At 43.8% G+C, this 24785-nt stretch overlaps 3 protein-coding genes and 1 non-coding gene across 7 annotated transcripts in view; 2 read left to right on the top strand and 2 right to left on the bottom strand.

Annotated features, from left to right (window-relative positions):
• Positions 1-12568, top strand: part of SH3D19 (SH3 domain containing 19) — an 82756-nt gene extending 70188 nt beyond the window's left edge. The window contains exons 12-20 of one of the 3 annotated variants that reach the window (XM_061476625.1): positions 1152-1220; positions 2495-2567; positions 2882-3012; positions 5597-5655; positions 7351-7538; positions 7792-7844; positions 8365-8551; positions 9490-9587; positions 10716-12568. In XM_061476625.1, coding sequence (XP_061332609.1) covers positions 1152-1220; positions 2495-2567; positions 2882-3012; positions 5597-5655; positions 7351-7538; positions 7792-7844; positions 8365-8551; positions 9490-9587; positions 10716-10832 — 975 coding nt within the window. In that variant the 3' untranslated portion in view covers positions 10833-12568. Of the gene's footprint in view, positions 1-1151; positions 1221-2494; positions 2568-2881; positions 3026-3150; positions 3349-5596; positions 5656-7350; positions 7539-7791; positions 7845-8364; positions 8552-9489; positions 9588-10715 lie in introns of those variants that run through there. The other 2 variants (XM_061476631.1, XR_009747452.1) reach the window with 2 other exon arrangements.
• Positions 12569-16506: 3938 nt separating this feature from the next.
• On the bottom strand, positions 16507-21181 carry RPS3A (ribosomal protein S3A). Its single transcript, XM_061476672.1, has 6 exons — positions 21027-21181; positions 20131-20234; positions 18283-18470; positions 17910-18118; positions 17206-17315; positions 16507-16668 (listed from the first exon to the last, which is right to left on the bottom strand). Exons 1-6 carry the CDS (start codon positions 21086-21088, stop codon positions 16547-16549), a joined length of 795 nt encoding a protein of 264 aa, XP_061332656.1. The 5' UTR covers positions 21089-21181; the 3' UTR covers positions 16507-16546.
• On the bottom strand, positions 16932-17001 carry LOC133265002 (small nucleolar RNA SNORD73). The gene has a single exon (XR_009741829.1). It is a non-coding gene; the product is annotated as a small nucleolar RNA SNORD73 (small nucleolar RNA).
• LOC133281287 (ribonuclease CL2-like) lies at positions 21117-22945 on the top strand. Of its 2 annotated transcripts, none has more exons than XM_061476659.1 (2): positions 21117-21216; positions 22429-22945. In XM_061476659.1, the coding sequence occupies exon 2, from the start codon at positions 22435-22437 to the stop codon at positions 22864-22866; it is 432 nt and encodes a 143-aa protein (XP_061332643.1). In that variant the 5' UTR covers positions 21117-21216; positions 22429-22434; the 3' UTR covers positions 22867-22945. The 2 variants fall into 2 exon arrangements, with proteins under 2 accessions (XP_061332643.1, XP_061332633.1); XM_061476649.1 differs by lacking the exon at positions 21117-21216 and adding an exon at positions 21884-22025.
• Positions 22946-24785: the final 1840 nt, after the last annotated feature.

Here is a 24785-nt window from a genome sequence, read left to right on the forward strand (position 1 = left end):
GATAGATAGATAGATAGTAATAAGTACTGTAAGGTAATACTGGAGAAAAGAATATACAAGCAAAGTACAGATATGTGTATTTTTGTGTATACATATCATTAATATATATAACTTTAATGCATATCTTTTGGGTTTGAGGGGTTCTTTTTATAGTCACCAGTTCTGAATTCTATCACAGCACATGAAAAGATGCTAAATGATTGCGTTTGTATATTGGTTTTCCCTGTATATGTCAAAATGCTTAACTTGAAAAGTAGTTGACCTTGCTTAATCAAGCCTGCAAAGAGTGAGGAATGTAATATCACTTACCTTTACATTTTCATCCTATTGATGCCATGCATTTTCATTATAAAATAGTTTCTTTTTGGTATTGCACGTGTTGTTACGGAATAGTAAATGTAAGTGGATCAATATTACAGATAAAAAGGAGAGTCTTTCCCCAGGTACTTGAAACTGATCAGCAATCAGAGTTGGTGGCTGCTTGAACCAGTGCTGTGGTTAAAAAAAAAAACACCCCCACAACCATAGCATGAACATCAACATTCAGTACAACGTGGAAGCTTTCTGTTGCCTTCTCTTTGATCTTCACTCTTGCATTTAGATCCTTGGTGGAGCACAAGAGCAAGAAAGAGAGAGAAAGATGTATCTAAGTTGATAGTAGGAACAGCTTTGAGATAAGGGAAGCATGATGCTTCCTCTCTGATGCAGCCACACATGTTTGCATAAGAAAATTTTTGTACATGAGATTTTATTCAGTAGCAGATCACTCGTAATTCCCTTCCCTCAAATGTTGCTGCCAATGAAATTTTCTGCCAAGTTGTTTTTCCAGTGCTCTCCATAACAAATGAATACATTTTTGTGCCAGTGTGTTGCTGAACATCATTAACTGTATGGTATGATATCAGTTAGATGGCTGAGACACTTCTAAAGCAGATGACAGCACCTGGGTTTCTTCAAGTGGCAGTTCATATCACCAGCAGTCTGTTTGAGTGCCTTCCAAAGGACCTTGTCCTCTTCCACTGGACTCCTAAATTAGTTACCTGCAGTAGGTGGTTTGAATAATTCCATTGTCTGACCATTTTCACTTGCAGTGTGAATTTCAGGTGCTTAGAAGTGAAATAGACATTTGTTTGCCTCTGTTTCTATTCAAGCTACCTGTGCCTCATGGAGTTGCCAAGGAAGATTGTCTTCCCAGGAACAATGGAGATCTGTCTTGTAAGGTAAGGCATTTTTTTCTGCTGATAAATATTTAATGAGTAAGACTCCTGTTGTGTTACAGCATCAAGTGCTTTGGGCTTTAAAGGTTACACTGAGAAATATAATAGTGTTTTCTTAAATCCTTGTGTTTCTTCAATAAAAACAAAACAACTGCCAAAACAAAACCCAATAATCATGATTTGCCTCATAGCACAAGGACATTCTGCTTCCTTAGCAGAGCAACAGTAATTATTTGGAGTGCCAGAAGGTAGAGGAAACTGGTAAAATTCCTCTGTCTCATTGGAAGATAATCACTCCCTTGGCTGAGTGTCTGAAAAGTGGGCGAAAGACAAGTGAGTAGCTTTATGAAGTACTGTATATGATACATCAGTAAATTGGCTTTGACATACAGACTTCAAAGTATTTTCCTCTTTTTGCTTCTACAAAACTTAACATGTTTTTAGGGTATGACTGGATTAATATTAAATAGTATAAATTACAGCTTTGAGCAGCCTTTTTGATTATTAACAGAAACCTACATGGCTGAAATACATTTCTATGCAATCTGTTGGTTTCTGTTGTAATTCGTATTATTCTGGCCTTATCTTTGTCCATGTTGGTCTTTTTGGTTGGGTTTTTTGTATGCAATCCATTACTTTGAATGCAATTCACAGTGGTTGTTAATTAGTACAGTCTAAAAATTCCTAGAGGGAGGGAAAAAGAAAAAGGCTCAGCATTTTGAGTATCATTTCCCTTTGTGAAGATCCCACAGCAAAACTGTCTTGTCCCCTCAGAGTTATCCTCTGGTAAGCAAAGGCCTTGTGGCTTGCTCACCCCTCTAAAATGCTGAGGGGCAGATGTGCTGCCCCTGATGAGTGTACTGGGGAGAGTTGGGCTGGGGTGTTCCCTTGAAGAAAGCAAGAGTGGCTGGCAGCATGCAGTACTGAGCAGCAGTGCAAAATTTGACCACAACCCTTGCAATGAGAGTTGATGCCAACGCTCCAGGTTTCTGACCCACAGATTGCTGAGGCTTTGTCTATACTGGGAAAAGTTACATGCCTTTCCTTCAGTTTACTGGCTCAAAAGTAGATTTTGATGAAATGTATTCTGGTTTGCACTAGCAAAGGGCATACAGGATTCAGTCCCATAGCTCTGTGACCAATACTAACCGTTGCCTCCAAAGGTGATTATCTGATACCAGAAAAACATGGTGTCTAAAGTCACAAAATTACTTTCAGAGCATGTAACAGAGAATCTTCTAATGGTTTATAAACTACATGTATTTATATGTTGTCAGGATTCAAATCACCCTCCAAAAGTTTCTGACACGAGTGCACCTCATGCTGTAGTCCTGCATGATTTTCCTGCAGGTAAGCAAATGTGAATATTCTGGAAGCTTGTTTTACTCCCAGATTTTCAAATTGGAATTTTATTAGGAATTATTGCTTAAAAATGATGAGGAAGCTCAGCCTGCAAAGCCTGCATGTAGAGTCGTTCAAGTCCATGGGTTTAGCTATAGTTGGGCTAGTCTTTTAGTTAAAGCAAACTAGTTTATCAAGTGTAATTAAGACTTTTTGAAAACCCATTCTGGTTTTGTCTGTGGTATTTATATTAAGAAGGTTTTACTTAAAGAAAATCAGTGAGTGTGACAACTACTGTTAACTGAAATGATGCTGTCTTACAGAGCATCCTGATGACCTGGAACTCCATTCTGGAGACACTCTTTGTCTTTTGGAGAAAATCGATACTGAGTGGTACAGAGGAAAATGTGGCAATCGCACAGGGATATTTCCTGCCAGCTTTGTTAAAGTAATTGTATGTAGGCTTTGTATTCATTGCTACATAAGATCCTGCTGCATTTGTTTTCTGGTTCTGTTTTACTCTAGCTCCTGTGTGTTTAACTAAATTCTATATTTACATAATCTCTTTTCCCTTTGGCAGTACAGAAGACAGAAGATATTGTTTGTATGGTATTAGAAAGATGCTTGATTTGGCAGGACCAGCTTATGTTATGGGGATTGTCTTGCTATCATTTGAAGCCAAGTGAGAAAATCATGGCCCTTACCAGATTCTCTTTGTTAACCTGGGTGGTTTCTCAGGGTCTACAGAGCAGATTAGTTGTTCACAGCTGCATGTAGGAATCAACACTCGGTAAGATGGTTGCTTTTTGTGCCTCACCCCAATCTCCCAGTTTCATTTTCCTGTCCCTTAAACTGTGCTGGAATCACCACTTTCATAACCATGTAGTGACCTAGGTCGGGGCAACAGTTGGGCCCAATGAAACATGGTATTTTTCTTCCTAGAATTTTTTTTTTTTCCAGCTGGATCAATCAAGCTAAGTGGCTTACTAAGTGGCTGCACAAGTGGTGGTGCTGGCACAGTGCAAGGAGATTGTGTTGTTGTAAATGAGCGGCTTAAAGCAATCCTGTTAGTGAATGTGACAGTGAACGGCAGACAAGAGACAGGTGCTGTTTTGGAGCCCAATAGCAATTAATTTACTTCTTATCTTTAAAAGAGATACAGTATGGTTCACTGCATCAGAAGCTGGGTCAAATCTATTGCAAGCCTGAGTCTGAGATTAAAGTCCATTCTGCAACAGTGGAAGGGGCCTTTGGGCTATCCACACCAGCCGTATGGACATGGAGGAATGCTAAACTTGACACCAGGATGCAGTGAAGTTGTATGGCTGGGTATTCACATGGGCATCCATTTCACTTGGAGAAGAGCACAAGTGGGCACAACTTACTCCTGGAGAGATTCCAACTTAATACAAGATAAAAATTTTTCACAATGAGAACAATCAGCCATTGGAATGCTCTCCCCAGGGACGTGGTGGATTCTCCAGCACTGGGCACTTTTTAAGATTTGGCTGGACAGGGTGCTGGGACATCTAGTTTAGGTCATGTTTTCCCAAGGAAGGTTGGACCAGATGATCTTTGAGGTCCCTTCAGTGTGGTATTCTGTGACCCATTAAAGATAGTGTCTGTGTCAAGCCAGGACAGCTGGCAGAGATGAGCACTGCCACTACATGGGCAATACCAAGTATTTGGTAACCAGCAGAGAGTGCAGGGTGTCTGTTTTGCTTGTAATGGTGTTTAAGATTTTAAGAAAAATACTGAAGAATAAAAACTAAACTTGGCATTAGTAATAATGGAACCATGCTTGATTCACTTTCATGAGAAAGATTTGTTAGCTAAATGGAATAGCTGCTTCTACACAGACCAACAGTTTAATTTAAAAGCTTTTGTTGCTACTGATGGCTAATAGAGAAAAGATTTTATGTTAAAACAGTGAAAAGGCTATTTGGGTTGAGTTCAGCATTGATACAAGCAGATACAACTTCGTGAAAGCTATGGAAGATGTGTTTCAAATTTCTGTTTTAGTTGGGGTTACCCTTTGAGTGCAAAAATCTTTTGTTTCAAAAAAAATTTAAAAAAAGGGGGGGTGTCAAAAAATAGCACAGTACAGGAGGTTGATTTACTGAGGACTTCATTCATGCAGATTTGATGTTGATACAAGGTCTCTATCCTATACACGACAGTGTGGTGAGCTAGGTTAACAGCTTAGGTCTGGATGCCCAGCAATAATACATGGTTGTTACTTAGAACCTTCAGAGCACCACAGGTGCCAGCTGCTCTAGAAGGAGCACAGCAAAGATGATTTGTCCTAAAAGCCAGCATGATCTCCAGTCCTTCATATAAGCTAATGTAACATTCTTGTTGATTTTATGGGAACTGGCTAATGTGATAGCAAACTGTAACCCAAAGCTCCTTGCCAGGGTCTCTAGGGTCTTACACATCTCACAGATCATCTTTTGTGTCATAAATAACGATACCAAAAATACAGTTGAAGTCCTCTTATGATAAAGGCATTGAATGCTGTCTGTTTGATATATCTATGTATTGATTTTCTAAATTGTCTTTCTCCAGTTCAAGTGAGATTTGTGAGATGTATTTGTGTTTGGAGGACAGCTGGCTACCAGAACCCAGACAGGATAAGTGTAAACAATAATTTTGTCTGTTGTAATATATTGTACTAGTAAATAATAGAGAGCAATTACCAATTGAAAGTTGGGAGTTAAATGCAACAACATGTAGTTGCATCCAGTCCCATATTCTGTCAGTCATGCCCCAAGTAGAAACAGCAAATCAGTTTCACAACAGAAAACATTAAACAGTGCTCCTTGTTTGCATGGGATTGGAAAATGAGAAATCAGGCATACAAAACTGAAATCTACATTAGTATCATCAAATATCATAGCATGTATAGTGTCACATGGAGGTCACAACTGGAACTGACGCCTAGCTGAAAAATAGATTATTCTGACTGGTTCCAAGTTTATTGTACTTGTTGCCAGAGCTTGAAACGGAAGATTTTACTAATTTTGCTGTCTTACTAGATTGATGTTCCAGAAGAAGGCAACAGGAAAAGAATACCCTGTTCATCACAATGTATTAAGTGAGTCACATCAATACTATTTTCTTTTTCGTGTTGATTTACTAGGAAGTGAAAAGAAAGATAACTTTGAAGCGTTGTCTGCATTGAGGCTAATATGGTGAACAGTTTATTCACCAAAATATATTTTAAAAATTAAGCTCTCAAAACTGACAGTTTTTGGTGAAAACATCGTATTCAGGTAAAAAAAAAAAAAAAAAGAAAGAAAAAAGCCTAAAAACTCACTTTGTGGTTTCAAAAATTGGTAGAACACTTCATTTTTGTAAGATAAATGTTACAATGTTTATAATAAATGTTCACGTAGATACAGTCCACTCACTTTTCTTCCTCTTAAGAGTTGTATTAGAAGAGCATTTCCCATAATTCTTCATGTAAATTGGTTACAGAGAGTGTGGACCGATCTGATGAACTTGAGCAGCACTTCACACTTCTCTCTTTGCTCCTGGACTTGCCAGCTTTCTTCCAGTATCCTTATAAGACACAATGTGGTAGGGCTCCCACTCATTTGAAAGAACAAGATAAAGTGGGACAGAATACAGCTGTACTTTAAGTAGAGAAATCTATCTAACCTTAAAATGCATAACTGTACAGGTGAATCTAAAGTTCCCCAAATGAAATTACCAAATATACTTCAAGCACATTTGTTTGCAAACACTTGTACTAAGATCTGTGGGCACGAAACATCTTTTATGCTATTTTTACTTGATGATTTATTGGATTTTGTAATCATTCATTATACCAATTAAAACAAATTCAGGGAGAGAGAGGAACTATTACTGTCAATGGGATAATTCAGTTTGTTCTTCAGATTGAGCTTGGCTTGCCTTAAATGAAACTTTATTTTTAAAAGCTGCTTCTGCAGCTAAGAAAGAAAGAGGTAGTGCTAGCTCTGTCCTGAAGCTTTGGCAAAAATAGGAGTGGGGGACAGAGGTGAGAATCAAGCTACTGACAATGCTTGTATGTTCTGATGCTATATAAAGAATTAAAGCCTGTTACCACTTTTTTCATTTTTGAGAGATTAAAAATTTTCTTAATTTCTTATTATTGCATTATTAGTTTATTACATTATTATGTATATTTAAAGGAAGAAAAATATAGGGTTTTTTTCAGCATTTCAACAAACTGTGAAATTTGTCAGATGCGTTGATGTTTCATTGATAAATAAGCTATTTCCCCATGCCTGGGATGGATTTTACAGAATGAAGTTTGTCAAAGTAGACTGAAACTATCTTTCCCCTGTGAAACCTCCATGCATTTGGGATCTGGGACAAATACACAACACCCACCCCCTACCCATGCTTGATTACATCTAAATTTGATGCTTGCTCAAAAAAACCATCAAATTCTTAACATAAGTGTATCAGGACACTTATTTGGATATAGGCAAAACTATAAAATGACTCAGGTAGCCCAGAAACAAAGTGACATTGTTCTTCTTGTTTGGAACAGAAATAGGGTCTTATGCAAAATACTGTAACAGGGATTGTGATGCAGAAGTTGCATCCAGCTCCTTCATCCTCCTCATAAAGCAGAGGTGAGAACCAGGGCTAGATGCCAATTTTTCACCCATCTTGTCTTCCGTGCATTCTGTCATTTAAGTTATTACATCAGTCCATATTTTGGACAATGCTTGCATATTATTAAGTGGGCAATAATAATAAATAAGGCAAGTCAGTTTCTCTCTTTATTTTTGTGCAGAGGCCCAAGATGTGTAGCACGATTTGAATATATCGGAGATCAGCAAGATGAGCTCAGTTTTTCAGAAGGTGAAACTATTATCCTGAAAGACTATGTAAATGAGGAGTGGGCCAAAGGAGAGCTCAGAGGCATATCTGGAATCTTCCCCTTGAACTTTGTGGAAGTAATTGAAGATCTGCCTGGAACAGGTATGAATATGTTTGCAAAAATCTTCAGGAACATGGTTTTGTACTGCATGTGTATAGGAGAAAAGTGCAAAAGGACAATGAATCTGGGAAGGAGGTAGAAAGAGAGAAAAGACACATTAAAAAACCCAAAAGGAATAGCAGGACTTCTTAAGAAGCTATTCTTAATAATCGCTTTAAATATCTAAAATCTCTATCATTAGTAAGGTTTTGAATAGTCATTGCTGTCATTCTAAGTTGTGCTCTACTTATGTAGGTACAGGAGCAACACTAAAGAACAAGGTGGAGGTTTCGTCTTCCCTTCCTCAGGTAATAAAACTTTGTAGGTGAGGGCCAGAATTTAAACAGCATTTTCATAGCTTTACACAGACTTTCTATTCTAATGTCAGATTAGCTGCACAACTTTATCCCTGGATGTAAGACAACGCCCACAGTACACAGTGCTGCTTGGTCCCATCTTGAAATCTGACGGTTGGCCTAAACCGATTGAATTCATAGCTCCTGGCAAATTAACATCAGTAAATTCTTATCCTTTGTGCTGAAGCAAATTCTTGTTAGCTCTATTTTAAGTATTGCTGCAGTGGTCTAATTTTGACTTGATTAATCCTGTCCCCTGCCATCAGTGATAAAAAGGAATGCGTCTGAGCCCAGATGAAATTCTGTGGTAATTGCTGAAATGCCATTCTCGTCTACATCTGCAGCAACGCTATTGTATGAGAGAAAGGCAGGACACCCATGTTCTGTACAGCTGCTTTCACCAGCATCCATCAGCTTATGGGCACCATTAACGCTTCTAAAATTAATGCATTTCTTCTGTTCACTTGAATAGAACAACAGATGCTCAGTACAGTGGTGTGAAGCGCTTCATGATTTCACAGCAGAAACCAAAGACGATTTATCCTTTAAAAAGGGCGACTATATCCAAATACTGGAACAAGTAGATCCAGAGTGGTATAGAGGAAGACTGAATGAAAAAGAAGGGATTTTCCCAGCAGTTTTTGTTCAGATCTGTTCAGGTACAGTGCTCCTACTAGACGGCAATTCATTATTCCTTGGGTTGTGACAGTCATGGCATTTGGGTTCTGGGAGAACCCAACTATTCCACTGCATAAACAAGCCACACACCACTGCGGTCCTTAATATCCTAAAGCTAAACTAAGTGTTGAACCACTCTTTCTAATAATGGCAATATAATGCTCTAGTCAGTAAGTTATCTGGGAGGTAATGCAGATTATAGCATGGTTTAAAGTGTGGTTTAGGCACAGGCAAAACAGGACCCTTGAACTGCCTTTAGTAGGCATTCAGGGGTACAAAAGGTGCAGGGGATGACTGGAGAACCAGGTTCCTCCCTCAGCTGAAGAAAAACACTTCAGCATAGCCAAAGAGCTGGTAGAACTGTAAATAACTACAACTGGTGCGTCTTGGCACAGATCTATTGCAGTGCCCTTGGGGAAGCAAGGAACAAAGGCTGCTTACTCTCCCGAAGCTTCTCTTTGGTCCCCAAATCACTGCAGGCAAAACCTTCACAGGACATAAAATGTCACTGTTTTTTCCCATTGCTTTTGCAAGTAAAGCTATGAGTGAAAGTTGAAGGAAATAAATTCCACCTAACTGGCAAATAGCACACACCAAGTGCTGCTTCATCTCCAAGTACAAAGAGGAAGAGACAGCTTTTACTAGATATTATTATTGGAAAGTTGCACAAGTGAACTTTCATTTCAGTCCTTGTAGAAGCAGAACCATGAGAAGGTGTTAGTACTGTAAAATGAACTGGTGGCAGTAGAGATTTTTATTCCCGTAGGACAGTGAATTTTCCAATTCACTGGTAGCAATAGTAATACCATCTGGACAGCCTGTAGCACAGTAGTGGGGAGAAAACATGAGAATGACAGAAAACTTCTCTGGAACCAGATTTATTTCATTCCAATCCAAGTAACTTGTCTATGTTCTGCAGCCAGAGTAGAGATGTCACAGTCTGTAGGAGGAAAGAAAGGAAAAGCCAAAGCTCTTTATGATTTTCATGGAGAAAATGAAGATGAGCTTTCCTTCAAAGTAAGTACCTCTCTTAGATGTTTTTCCAAAAGGTCTTATGCTGCTAAAGAATGCTAAAAATAAGATTTATCCACTGTGAAAGTAGGTTTGGAACAAGAAAGAACAAAGTATGTGTAATAGGAATAGATATTAACACATTTGATAAATGGTCTCTCAACAAAGTTTTGCCCTTACCACTTCTGTTTCGTATTGGCAGTCTTCACTGAAGACATTGAAAAGAGGTGCGGAGGTACAGAATTCCTCTGACTTCTCTGATCCAGAAGACATGACAAGAAACAAACCAACCTCACTTTGCAGTGCTTTCAGTTCTTGACCAGTTGATATGGTCAAGGGAACATCTTTTTTTTTAAACTATAAAGACAGCAACAAGAGGAGGATAATAGTAAGGGTGCCCGTGCTACAGCAGCAGTTACTCTAAGAGACACCTAGTACAGCAAAATCTAAGTTTGGCAGCACAATACAAAGTTGTCAAAGGAGCAAGGGGAGAAATTAAATACTTGATGGATGCCCAGATAGTGTTAAGAAGCATGAATAAGAAACAGTGATCATGCCCTTGTGGATTCAAAGTTATGACTTAGCTAACTGCATCCTCAAAAGCAAGTTTCTGAGAAACAAGAGACTTACACAGCAGGCCCAAAATTTTGTGTATCAGCTGGAACATCCTATTTTCCTTTCTAAAATAGCAAAATAATAAGTTTTGGCACTAGCTGCTTGCAATGCTGAAAGGACAGATGATTTTTTTAAAGCAGAAAAGGGAAACAGAGGTACTGGCAGAAAGGCCAGGCCGTGACGGTACCTCAGATGAACAGTGTGGCTGCAGGGAAACACACAAATAACAAGTGAGGCAGGGAACCTGTGAGACAACCCTCTTATGTACCTGCCTGCCTGGAGAGCTTCAGCAACACAAGAAGTTACCCAGCAGCGCTTTTTCAATATAGACAAGTATTTACCCTAACAGAAGCTTCAGCTGGTCTGGACAAACAATCTCAGAGATACAACCAATAGAAGAGACTGGCCCTATCCTGCTTCTATGTGATTGGTATTAATTGCTTCTGAGTAACACCAGCTATACATGTGTTAGCATTGCAGGGTAAGCTGCACAGGCTCACGTTACTCCTTCTCTTACAGGCAGGTGAGATAATAACAGAGCTGGAATCTGTGGACGAGGACTGGATGAGTGGAGAGATACAAGGAAAGTCTGGGATGTTTCCCAAGAACTTTGTTCAGATTTTAAAAGCACCATGAGTGTTGCTTCTCTTTGTACTCCCTGCACACAGGAGAATGTTTTCTATCCTAAAGGCACAGCAAAGACATCAACGTGTTTTGACTATCAATGTTTTGCACTACTTTTTCTAGACAGTCATACTAGTATCTTGAAGTCAAATAAGATAATTGGAGTCTTTTGTGACAGTGTATATAGTCAAGCTTCATGAATGCTCTGAGAGCAAATACAAGCAGGGTTTTTAGTGGTTTCCAACTAGGGAAATACTGTGGTGCAACACCATTTTAACTTAAAATAGCATTCTAGTACATTTACTATCTGGTATTACATTTATCATGCACAAAGTCTGCATAAAGCTTCTTTGGGCTTCTTTCAAATCTTTTTTAAATCCAAATTTAAAAATTGCTTTTTAAGATTTAATTACAGAACTCAGAATGTAGATCAAGTTTGCTATTCAGGTTTCATTACTGCTTGGCTTCCACATTAACAGTAGAATCTGCTTGTTTTATGGCTTAGAAGATAAGGAAGATAACTGGTACGTCATAGCAGGAAAATATCAAATCTAATTCAGGTGAGAGGGAAGACTCAAAGCAAATTCTTGGGTAATATTCTTCCATTATTAACCCAAGCTGCTTATACAGGAAGATCACAAAAGTAAAACTTGTAAGTATTTTGCTTCTCAATGAATAATGTTCAAATTGGTATGAATCATCTTAGACCTCCTTCCCCCCAAAATCCTTTCCAGATACAGGCTTACATTTTCCTACTGCCCACTTCAAGCACCATTGTGCCCTTCTTTCCCAGCTGCAGTTAGTTGTGACAGACAGCATTTATGAGCTTTCTCAGACCCCATCCATGCAGTAGCTGCACTATTCCAACTATTTACCCCTCCACCCCCTTCATGTAAAGTGGAAAGCCAGTCTTTGCTCAGCCTGCATTTCATTTGCCACTCAAGAACTGGAACATACTTCAGAACACCATTCCTGTCCGTAACATGAAGAATATTATACAGCCTTGGTTTTAGCTTTCAGCAGACATGGGATTAGTTTCCAGTTTGTTACCACATACCGACTATACTGAGCATCATTATAAATGGTCTGTTGAGGCCTTAAGGAAAACATGCCTGGCAAGAGGTTACTTCAAGCAAAGTCATTTAGTGAAAAGCAGCAGTGTGACTTGGAACAACAAACTAAGAGACACATGGCTGAGGTACCTTCATGTTATTACCCGAAGTTCCTATAAATTCCTTTTCTGCAACACCTGGCTTCTGACAAAATAGTTGAACACATTTTGATTAACTGCTAATTTCATCAGACTGGAATAGAAAACACTACCCTGCAGTTGGCTCTTGCATTGCCGACTGTATTCCAGCACTTTTGTACTAAGCAAAAAGGAACCAGTAAACTGTAAGCACGAGTCCTTACTGCAGAAGAGATGCAGGTCATTAGGTATTGGGATACTCTTACAGGATTTTCTTGTAGGTCTGGAAGTTCACGTTGCAAAAGGGCCAACAGTTGCGTGTTGGATGGAGACTGGAAACTAGAGGCATCGTGACTGATCTTGAGATGCTTTTAACTTAGTCACATACCTGCCTACAGCTTTACCAATGGGAGGTGTAATACTATGACAAGTACCTGCTGCTGCCAAAGACGGGGGTGCATCTAATTTAGTATCTAAGCAAACTGGTGAGGACAACCCTCCCCTCCCTGTGCACTGCTTTGATTACCATCACAGCAGGTACAGGACTCCCCCACAGCAGGGAATGGGCTAAGTGAGCCCAAGGAACATGCAGCACAGGCATGAGGTCCTCAGCACTGGTTTACTCTGCACAATCACAGTTATGGCACAGTATGTGCAAATACAGACATAGACCTTAGTACTCCTTTTTTTATTTCTCTAGAAGCTTCATGAATGTGAAATGTTGTGTATTTAAACTGAGCAATACCATTCACACAACTGGGGGGGGGGGCAGATCACACAGTTTTAATTAAGCAGAAACTGGATTTCTGCTTTCATTAACAGGATTAACATAGAAACAATTATAAATCATGTGCTACTCTAGAAAGATGAGAACATGACAATTTATATACCTATTATTCAGTTTTAACATCCCTAGCAAGTCTGTCCAGAACTCCTGTGGAATCAAACTTCAGTGTAAGTAAATCCACCAAGGACAACCCTTCCCACTCCCCAAGCTATCCTGCCAGGCCATTCAAAGGTTCTTGTTGTTTACTCCAATAAAACAGCCATCTCTATCTAGAGAAATCCAAGGAAACACACAGCTATCTAGCTTGTCTGACTCCTGCAAGCCCACTGAAGGCTTTTCAACCACAAGCTTTGAGTGGGTCACCCTACTGAGAACAGGCTTCTTCCACCATGACCTGGGCCACTGCAGTCCTGACCCTCCAGTGATCTCAGTGTGAGAACAGCAGAGCCAAGCAGAGCCCACACCAACACGATACCCAGGTCCTCCCAAGACCCACCACATCACTGGGGTGGCGGATGAGGCTGAAGTGTATGATGTTTACTTACTGTTTGTCTGGCAGTTTTCTAAGATTTTGATACAAGTCTCAAAAGTAGAACTGACTTTTTCTATTTTTTTTTTTTCCCACTCTCCTCGTCCCCTTTTTATAACTGTGTATTGACCGGTTTGGCTTTTTTTTGTAATTTCCACTGAATGTGCAAAGTCAGTGCCTGACGATGGCCACTGCTTTATTTGAACCACCTCCTCCCTATCACGCAGGGCAGGAAGAGCAGCAAAGCCTTATCTTCAGAGCAAGGAGTGCCATCTAAAGGCTGCTTGCATTACTGCAGGCAGCTACAAGAGCCTAGTTCTTAAAACGCAAACAAGTTCCATGCTCGGCTTTTACAAGAAGGGATTTTCTTAAGACTGATTCCTCATGTCACCATGAAGCTGCATATTGATGGTAACGTGAAATTCCTAAAGTGTACAGTGCAGAATTTGCAAAAAAGAAGGGAGAATGAGGTGGAGCACAAATCCTATCTGCAATATAGCAGCAAATTTCAGCTGTAGCCTTGAAATTCTGCTAGACCCCACATATATTAGTATGATAGTAAAAGCCTCATTTATCAAAAGCCTTTTCTGTTTGACCCACCCTCTGGAGATAGCTTCAGGAAGACGTCCGTGTTATGTGTACAATTAAGTGTCCTAAATAAATCTTTGTTAAGTCCAGTAAATTTGTTATGGTACCTCTGTAAATTAAGAATGTATTTAACCAATAAAATTTTTATAATTAAGTCACAATGACATTGGAGTTGGTGAGCCCTGAGCTTTCCACAAGTTTTATGGATCTCATTCTGCTTAAACCCAACAGCAACAAAAACACCAAACAAAAAAACTAATCCTAAAAACCCACCCCCAAAGCAACAATACAGTAGTATCACATCACTTTGCAAGTGGTCCAAACCCCTCAGAGAATCCTGATGGCTGTTAAGTTTATTCCAGCCCTCAGACTCAGGTGTGTTTCACACTTATGACCCGCACCAGTCTGTATTTGCTACCTGCAGCAACCAGCTGTCATTGGAGGCATCACACAAGAGTGAAGCATTACTCACCATGGCAAGATCATTTGAGATGAATGCACAGGCTGACCCTGGGCTGATTAGCAATTCCTCAGGCGTGCTCTGCCGACTGCTGCTATTCATACATGCTTTTTCAGCTGGTATTTGTACAAAGAATACAGAGGATGCACAAAACTTTCCTTCCTGCTTACTTCTGCCTCATCTGAACTCATGTTGTAACGCATACATTTACCCACAGTGCCTACATGGTAATGCCAGCAGACTACAGTTCCAAAATATAAATTAAACCAACATGAATAAAGCAAGTTCTTGTTCCTTCCCCAGATCCTCCTGGACTAGCCTTTTTGCAACATACACTCCTCAGACATACAGCTGAAGGAAAAAGTAGCAGGATAAAAGGCACAAGTTCTCAGAAATTACTCCTTCAGATTCTAACTTTTCTAGTCCAGAGGGTACAGGCCACCTGTAGTCCCTTTGGATTTATTTGGTGGAACTACTGCCAAGCGGAGACAGCACAGCCAGCACATGTCCATTACCAGAAAGCAGACAGATCTTACTCGGATGCACAGATACATATGTACACACCTGCACTGAAACATACTGCAGCAGGTTCAAAGATCACCAATCCTGCCACACCTGTGCTAAATCAGTTTTCCAACTCCAGTGAAAAATGCTCATTTTTGTTAGGAAGCAAAGAGACATTCGTTGCAATATATGGATTCAAAAATGTGACTGTGTGGGACTCCTGGAGGAGAATGATATCTGCCTGAACACTACAGATGGAAAGAGCAAAGCAGATTAAAAGCAGCACCATTCCTTCTGCCTGTTTCAGCATTGTGACAGTTTCACAGACTCACTACACTACACTTCACAAACCAAAAAGCAGGATGAGCAGGCCTGCATTTACAGTCCAAAAAGATGGTTACCTGAGCAGTAAGCCATGAGCTGTTTTAATATCATTCCCCATATTAAAACATTAACTTGGAATCACAACAAGACATCCCATCTCTGCAGTCTCCCAAATAAATTAAACATATTTTCATTTTGCCCACAATTTGCTCCACACTAGAATTATCAACCAGGAAAAGAAAGAAGTCCCCATCATGGACGAGTAAAGCCCTCATGGGTAGCACTCCTTTACTTCCCCCTAGTATCTTTGTTGCAACAGTAACATTTCATTACTTTCCTTGGTTTCTCGCCCAAAGCTATTTCAGAGCTGACTGCAAGAGCCACCACTACCTCAGAGACCTTCCCAGATAGGTCAAAACCGTTTTACTGTCTGATTTTAAATCACAAGCTTCCAAACAATTTAACGGTACAGGTTTAGGTTTGCTGCCCAATTCTAATCAAAACATGCCCACAGTGCACAATACTTAGCCAGAAATACACACTCTTTCAATATTTAAGCTTGCATAAGCCAAACAAGCAGCAAAAATGCCACCAGATGATGGAAAAAGCACTCAGAATTACTCAGCAAATCACTTCAGTGTGCTTTATGTTCTGAATATTGACTTTTGCCATTTCATGGCAGAATTCTTCCCTCTCAGGTTCCACCGGGTTTTTAACTGTGATTACACCTACCCTTCAGTTCTCATAGAGGCTGAACGCACAACCCTGCTCCTGAGCATTCTGCACTGCTCAAAACCCTGCTTCCCTAGCAAAAAATCTTGAGTTGACACCTTCTGACTTTCAAAGACCACGTCTATACCATGAGAGGTCATATCAAACTGCCACCAAGCTTAAGCATACATAATTCTCAAGGAAGCAGTATGGATAAATCCCTACAACTTCCCTAAGTTAAACTCCCAGAAACAACAGGTTTCCCTGTGTGGCACCCCCATTTCCCTGCACAATGCTCTTCCTAAATGCACCTGTTACCACAGCAACCTCTGCTCATGCCCACAAGATTGCTTTTGCAAGGACCGAAATTCCTGGGAACCCCCAACATTCAGAACCCTTAGTACTGTACTACCCCCCTTTCAAGGACAGTCTGCTTTCTTCCACCCATCTCGCACCACCAGTCGTAAAAAGCAGATCTCCAGAAGTCTAGGGTTTTTTACTTAAATTAAGGCAATGGGTTTACCTGATGAAAATCCCATCCACACACCCAGTGCCAACTTTGTCTAGCTGCAATACAAGCAACCAAGCAATAGCTCTGTATATTAGAACTTTTATTTTCCATCGATTTTTAGTTTCAGACAGATTCTTGCACGGGTGGCTCGTATCCGTCAGCTCTCTCTACTTTAGTGCCTGCCTCGTCCCCAGAGGGTTTGCCAGCACCACCACCTTCTCCATGCAGCTCCATCAGCTTGCCCACTAGAAAGAAGGAGTGTGATAAACAGTGAGAGATGCACCTCTTCAAACAGTTTTAAATTACTCAATTGCTCATCAGATACAAATTAAACCACCAGAAGATTCAATGTGGGCATGAACAGAAGGCTCATGCAAGGAGACGCTGCTGCAGTAACTGACAGACAAAAACAAGCAGGGAAGGAAGTGCTACACAGTGAAATTGCAAATTAAACTTTCTCTTTAAAAGAAAGATGTAAAGTCAACAACAGGCTGCTGCATTATATGGGAATGTCAGAAAATGGGAAGATAGAATCATTCCATGTCATTTGGGACCGAAACATTTTGTCATCACTCATTCCCAAGCCAAAGCCTTTAACATTCAGCAGCAGTTCCTGAAAGCCAAACACTGGACTAGAAGGACATGCTTCTTTACTAGTAGTAAAGAAGCTACTGAAGCTTATGATGCTGCTTTAACATCTTCTCCAAGAGCAAATGCATTTTAAATGAACAGCTTCCCACCTCCTCCTCTAAGATCACTGAAGTCTGCAGTAACTGACTTACGTTCGAACTTGGGCTTCTTCAGCATCTTAACCTTGCGGACATAGACATCGTGAAGTGGGTAAATGGACTGGCACGCCTTCTCTATGTCTTTGCCAATACTGTCCGGGATCCTGAGGAACCAGAGCACAGCGGCCCAAGAACATTAAACACTGTTTCTGCTTCTTCTACGACACAGGCTTAAAAGAATTCTTAAGCATACATAATATTCTACAGAAGCCTGTATTATCAATACTACCTTCACTCTGTTAAGTACATTTAGATGTCAAAACATATTCCTTGCAGTATTAAAAGAGATATAGTATAAGCATGCTCATGTTGAGAGTGAATGTGCAACTTCTGGAAGCAAAAACCACACTTTGGAGAACGTCCTTCTATCAGAAGAACCCAGAACATTCACAGCCCCAACTGATCAGAGTTACAATTTTAGTCTGTAGAAACATGAATTGAAAAATCTCTGGAGATCCTAATTCTACATTTATGCAAACTTATTTACAATGGCTGATGGAAGCCAAATACTATGTAGAGATTCAGTATTTTGAAAAGAAAAGTGTGCTGGGTTATCAACATGAGAGGCAGTTTGCCTGATCTCTGCTAAACACTATGTGAAGCACCTGCAATCCCCAAGTACCCCAGGAAAACTGGCCAACAAGCAACCATGTAAACTATAAGGGAGAAAGAAACAACAAAACAGAGGCAGAGCTTACAGCTTATTGACAACTTCTTTCAGGTCATTGGTTTGGACCTCTCGGGTCATGATTTCCATCATCTTCTTGCGGATCTGCCGCACCTGCTGATGCTGGGCATATGAGGTCTTGCGGATTTGGTTATTGCGCTTCTTTGTGAAGCCCACGCAGAAGAGGCGCAGCAGGTAACCATCGGTCGTTTTGACATCTACATGGGCTTCAATCATCGTCTAAAAGAGAAACAGCCATTTACCATCAACATGACGGACAGGTTTCTCAACATGACATTCACTAACATCTGCTGCTGCCACTGCAAATGCAGCTGTACATGCACCGGTGGCTGCCTCCTTTCCCTGAGGCACTGACAGCAACGCAGACCTCGCGCTTTACACACCTGCCACTTTTTGACCATGGAGCACATTTTATCCCTGGTGAGGTCCATTCCATGGAAGTTGGTCAGACAATTTTTGCCCTGAACGTCCTCAGTTACCAGCTTAAATTTACGGAAGGCAACCTCATCATTTTGCAGATCAGCCAGGCTCACTTCAAATACACGACCCTTCAGCCCATCAGAAGCAATTTCTGTGTTATGAAACAAATAAAACCTTTTATTAACATTAGAAACGCATTATTCAAATCAAATACTGAATTTCCATTTTATGGTGTCTAACAGTAAGGGTTGCCACTAGCTTCGCAGCTCTGAAGCTTATATGCATCTTGACCAAGATCAATTCAACTCCTAAAACCAAATATTGTATTTTGTTAATTTGGTGAGGAATCTTTTTAGGGTAATTGTATCAGGCGCTGACCACAAATACCAGTACAGAGCAGATCCCAGGGTATGCAATAGCTTTGAGGTTGGTGTTTCTTTTAAATGGAAGTGATTACAAAGTATTTGGAAATCATGAACCATAACAGAAAGAGAAGCATGTGCTCAGCAGAGCTAAATCAGCAACAACCATCCTGAGTACAGCTCTGACAACTAACCACTTTAACACTGGCCGACTCATGCTTGGTTTACAATGACCCTTTTTTACTTCACATGTATACAGTTGAAAATAATGCTCATCTTTGTAACTTTAAGTGAAACTAGAATAGTATAATGCAACTATTTAACCATTCTACACAGCTGACCTTCCAAAAATACTGATGCCTCTTACGTGGATCACACTGCATTTCTAACAGATGCTCCCCTTTCCTGAGGTATGCCAGACCATACAAAAAGCCTTCACCATTCAGTGACACATGTACCTGTGCTCCCATTAGTTAGCAATTCCAGCTCTAGAGATCACTTTACCTGTAAGTTTCACATTTCAGTCTCTTCGAACATGATGGTCTTTATAGAATCACAGAATAGTTAGGGTTGGAAAGGACCTTAAGAACATCTAGCTCCAGTCCTCCTGCCATGAGCAGACACTTCACACATCCTTATCGCCCAAGACACTGTCCAACCTGGCCTTGAAAATCACCAGGGATGGAGCATTCGCAACTTCCCTGGACAACCCATTCCAGTGCCTCACCACCCTGACAGGAAAGAACCTCTTCCTTATATCCAATCTAAACTTCCCCTGTTTCAGTTTTAACCCGTTACCCCTTGTCCTATCACTAGAGTCCCTCGTGAAGAGTCCCTCTCCAACATCCCTGTAGGGCCCCTTCAGATACTGGAAGGCTGCTATGAGGTCTCCACACAGCCTTGTCTTCTCCAGCCTGAACAGCCCCTACTTTCTCAGCCTGTCTTCATACGGGAGGTGCTCCAGTCCCCTGATCATTCTCCTCTGGACTTGTTCCAACAGCTCCATGTCCTTCTTATGTTGAGGATATCAGAACTGCACATAGTACCCTTCTGTACCAGTCTCCACATCTGCCTCTGATAACCAGAGTAACTCCTTAGTTCTTAGCATCCCTCAAACTCATCAGATTACCCCAGCACCACTTCATTAGAAACTTCAGGTGTGTCTTTCTGTAGCCTAGCCACATTCTGGTACTCCCTGACAAGCAAGGAGCCCACTGTACTAACTTCCCTGCAACCAAGCTTATTTGTTTAAACACTCTGCCAACTTCAGAAAAGTCATTCAAATCACGCAATTAAGTTAGAGGCACCTTTCATCTTATTTTTAAGCTTCCAGGTTTATAACAATACGAGTAAAAACTATTTGTCTGATGTTCTTTAACTGAGTCTCACTTGGAGCCAGCACACGGGATAAACACTTCTCCCTTTACTGCATAAAGCCCCACTACTCACTAGTTCCTTGAGTCCTGGTGACAAGCGTCTTCCCGATGTTTCGGATGTTGAACATTGCTGGCGCTTTGACATCATACCAGTCCTTTTTGGAGAAAGGATCAACCCTTAATTTAAATAAAGCAGACAAGATTTGTTTTACTGACTTTTCTTAGATGAAACTGGGCTGAAGTAAGAACATCCTCCCCATATGCCTTGTGAAATGGGAACGAAAATGGCAACACTTTGTGCTTTCAAGTTTAACGTGGGCAGGATGGCAAGTATGTGAACAGTGACAGCATTACCCACTACAGGGAGGCAGCATTCAATTTACTTCAGAAAGAATGAAATCAACTGCAGAAACATCATGAAGCTGAAATGACAAGCTATACCGTGCTACAATTCCAGCAACTGCTCAGAAGCGATACAGGCTTTTTAACTTCCCCACGAATACCCCATTTCATTCCTTGACTTCCGCAGCCAACATACACCACATACAACGCACCGTGTACCATCGCCACCACCCAAGACTCCCTGCTTCCACAGCAAGCAAACCACGCTACACCCGCTACGCCTGGGCACCCAGCTCGCAGCACTCCAGCCGGGGCCGGTGCCGGACGCGGGGCACAGCCCTGCCACTGCCCTCCCACTCGCCGGGAGCGCTCCCCGCACCGGGCACATGACGGGACCACGGGAGACCCAGCTCTGCCGGGACCCGCGCTCCCACAGCGGTCCCCAGCCCGCACCTCCCCTCCCACTGCCATGCACCGAGGCCCGCGCCCGGTCGCCGCCATGACAGCAGCGGCCTGCTCCCGGCCGCCGCCATCCGCCCCGCATCCGCGGCATCCCGCCGCCGCGGCGGCGCCCCGCCCGGTGCCCCCGAGCCCCGCGCCGTGCCATCCCGTCCCGGCCGCCCTTACACTTTCTTCTTGGCGCCTTTCTTGCCACCCTTGGTGAGCCGCTTGTTCTTGCCCACCGCCATGGTCCCGCCCTGGCCACGAAAAGACCGGAACCAGCAAATCGCGCGCGGTTGTGCGAGAGTGCGGCTGCTCTCTCGCGAGAACGAGGCGGCTCCTCGCCGGGACCTACCACTGCTGGACGGGACCAACGGTGCGGGGGGTAGGGGGAGAGGGGGCAGGTGGGAGGGCGGGGCGGGGATGCGGTAGCCGAGGGGCAGGTGAGCTTGTTCCTGCGCCTCGGGAGACCCGCAGAGCCCCAGAGATGTCGCTACAGGGCAGGGCAGTCTCCGCCGTCATCATGGCTGGTCTTAGAGCTTTTCCAGCTCTTTTGGGGAGGGTGGTGCCTCTCCCTCCGGAGGAGACACGCTCTCTATGCGACTCCATGAGGCTCTCCATGAGGGTCGAGGGAAAGGGTGTCATTGCTAGTTCCTGCCCCAGTGGGGCAGCCAGGACCATGCGAGGTAATGGTGGGGCACTTCTCAGGGGCACAGTGGGAAGGGACAGAGCTCCTGAAGCAGTGCAGGGCAGCCATAGACATACCACATCGTGCAAGAGGGGCAGGAGCACCTGACAGCTGTCCCAGAGGTGATGCTGACGTGCTGTGTCTCCAGGCAACCGGGTATCTCGTCGGGCACACAAGGGGACCAAGGTGTCCTGCCCCTCTATGGGACACGTGGGAAGGCCAAATGCGTGGTCCAGAGCAGCACGGGCGGGGGGCATCCCAGGGGACTTGCGCAGCCAGTTACGTGCTTTGTTAATGACTGCCTAATGACCTTGGGGGAGGGCACCAGGCAGAGTGGGCCTCACCTGGCTGCCCGCACAGATCCGCTGGACCTTGCTCTTTGTCCTGCTCCTCCTCCGGGATCCTTGCCCATTGGGCCCAGTATAAAAGAGGTGCAGAGGAGTGGGAGGGATCCCGGAGACCCCAAGGCCATAAGGAAAACTGAGGCACACACACAGGTGCGCGTGAGGGATGTGCAGGGGACCAGAGTGTCTGCGGGAGGGCACTGTGAGCAGCTCAAGCATCCAGCGGGGAAGGGTGGATATGTAGGGGATCCAGGTGCTGGGGTACGGCATGGATCTATAGGGGTTCAGGGGGGTCCATGGGGGACACAAGCTTCTGGGGAGTGGAGAACTGTAGGGGACTCAGGTGTCCATTGGGTGTTCTGTAGGGGACCCAGGCATCCAGGTGGAATCCACACGTAAGCCCAGGTGTCCAAGGGGGGTCCACATGTATTTTGAAGGGATTTGTAAGGAAACCAGGTGTACGGGAGGGGGAACCTGTAAAGGAATCGAGCATCCAGCATGGGGTTTCCAGTCGGGATTCCAGCAGTCCGGATGTCCCTGACCCCACTTCCCACAGGTGCCAATGGTGGGCTGGGCTCTATGCATGGCGCTGGTGCTGGCAGCGCTGTCAGGAGCGGTGGGTGAGACCCGCTATGAGAAGTTCCTGCGGCAGCACGTGGACCATCCCCGGACATCTCCGCTCTCGGCACACCGCTACTGCGAGACCATGCTGGCGCGGCGGCAGGTGACGGCAGCCGGCCGGCCCTGCAAGCCCTCCAACACCTTCGTGCACGCTCCGGCTGAGGAGCTGGTGGCTGCCTGCACCCAGGCGCCTGATGCAGAGGGATTCCACAGCACCCCGACGCCCGTGGGCCTCACAGCCTGCCGCCTGCGCGGGGGGAACAACCGGCCCCCTTGCTCCTACCGGGCATTGCAGGTTCAGCACCACGTGCGTGTCTCCTGCCGTGCTGGGCTGCCTGTGCACCTCGCTGGCACCTATGCTCCTCCCCAGTGAAGCTTGACATGGGGGGAATGTGGATCCTCCCTCCCACTGGAGGCTCTGTTAAGGCCTGCAATAAAAGAGATGCTACAGGCCTGGGTTCTGGCATCAGCTTCTGGGGGACCCTGCGATCCTACCCCTCTCTGAGTGCTCCCAACGCTGTCCAAGGTGGACATGGCTACCCATGTGCCTCATAGCCCCTTAGGGTGCCTCCAACCTCTCTGTGCCCCATAGATTTCCCTTTTCTGGGTGCTCCACAGCTCCCATGGGTGCCTCACTACACCCCCAGGGTCTCCCTGTTGCCCTGGATATGCACCAAACTCTCCTGTGGTATCCTCACCTTTTGGGTGTCACATTGCTTTTCTTGGATGCTCCATAGCTCCTGCAGGATCTTCCAACCTCCCTTGTGTCTCATAACCCCCTGGGTACCCTCAGCTTCCCCAGTGCATGCCCCGTAAACCCTCATATGCCCCGCATTTCCCTCTCCCACATGCCTCTGACCCTATCTGGGGCCTCTCTGGGGCTGAGGCTGCTCTTAGGCCCCCTTGGCACTCCCATGGAGCCAAGTACCCTGGACCACCACCCCACGAACACTGAACACACACAAAACCACCACACATGCACACAAAGCATGCACTGTGCACACAACGCACAACATAAATACACACCACTGTCAGAACACAAAACACACACAATACACTTCTACACACAACATGCATACACACACAATACACACGATACAGAAGCACATACACACAGCGCACACTCTGCATGCACATGCATACACAAGTATTTTCTTGGGTTTGGATGGGATTTCGGTATATGTTCATCACCGCTTATCCTGCCACTGGGCATCACTAAGCACAGTGTGGCTCCCCTCTCCATTCCTCCCCATCAGTACTTACCAGTATATTGGTAAGCTCCCCTACCTGAGCCTTCTCCAGGGAGAACAGTCTGAGCTCTTTCAGCCTTTCCTCTTATCAGAGATGCTCCAGTCCCCCCAGCATCATCAGCCCTTTGCTGGACTCTTTCCAGTATGGTCATATTTGCTCTTGTACTGGGGAGTCCGTCGCTGGTTCAGCAATGCAGGTATGTCTCGGTAGCGCCGAGCAGAGGAGCAGGACCACCTCCCTCCACTTGATGGCAACATTCTGCCTAAAGCAGCCCAGCGGGCTGCGTGTCCTCTTTGCTCTAGTCGTATTGCTGAGGGAGCCCCGAGGACTGCAATGGAAGCGCTGACAGCCCAAATGCACTCCTAAATTGTAGCTGTGGAGGAAGAGTGCAGCAAACGGTCTTCCTGATGCCTTTCAAAATTGCTCCCTGTCCAAGAGCTCTCTTCCTCCTGTGCCCTGAGTAACTGAGATGCTCCTTTTCAGAATTCAGTGGAAAGGCGCTTGGAGGGTGCCCTTAAACTGGTGAGTTCCAACTCCCAGCGCTGCCCCAGTGAGAAGAGCTCTACTGCCTATACACTGGAGAAGGACTGGGGTATTTCAGGGGCATCTGGAGCATTCCTGTCATGGCAACCCCGGGAGGTTCACATGGGGGGAGCTGGGTGGGTTGAGCCTTTCAGGAGGAGATGCCTGGGGTCTCCACAAGTACCATGATTTAATTGCTGCTCTGTTTCTTTCTACCTTCCTTCTCCAAGGGTTGGAGGAGGACTCCAGCCTCTCCTCCTGTTCCCTGTCAGCTCAGATCATCTTGACACAGAGAGATTAAAATATCACCACTGTGATTTACCCTACGAGCCTTGCACTGCAGGCTCCAAAGAGCATGGGAGACATGGCAGAACCCACAGTGGGGAGTCAGCTCTGAGCAGCAGTGGCAGAGCAGCATTGCCACTTCTGGGATGCACTGCACGCTGTGTCTACCTGCATGTGCTGGAAAGTCTGGGTTGTTCCTGGCATCTCCCCTTTGCCTGAAAAGCAGCTCCACCC

Source organism: Pezoporus flaviventris, unplaced genomic scaffold (genome assembly GCF_033815535.1).
Source record: "Pezoporus flaviventris isolate CSIRO_AGI_PZ_B2104156 unplaced genomic scaffold, CSIRO_AGI_Pfla_v1 ptg000002l, whole genome shotgun sequence".
NCBI lineage: Eukaryota > Metazoa > Chordata > Aves > Psittaciformes > Psittacidae > Pezoporus > Pezoporus flaviventris.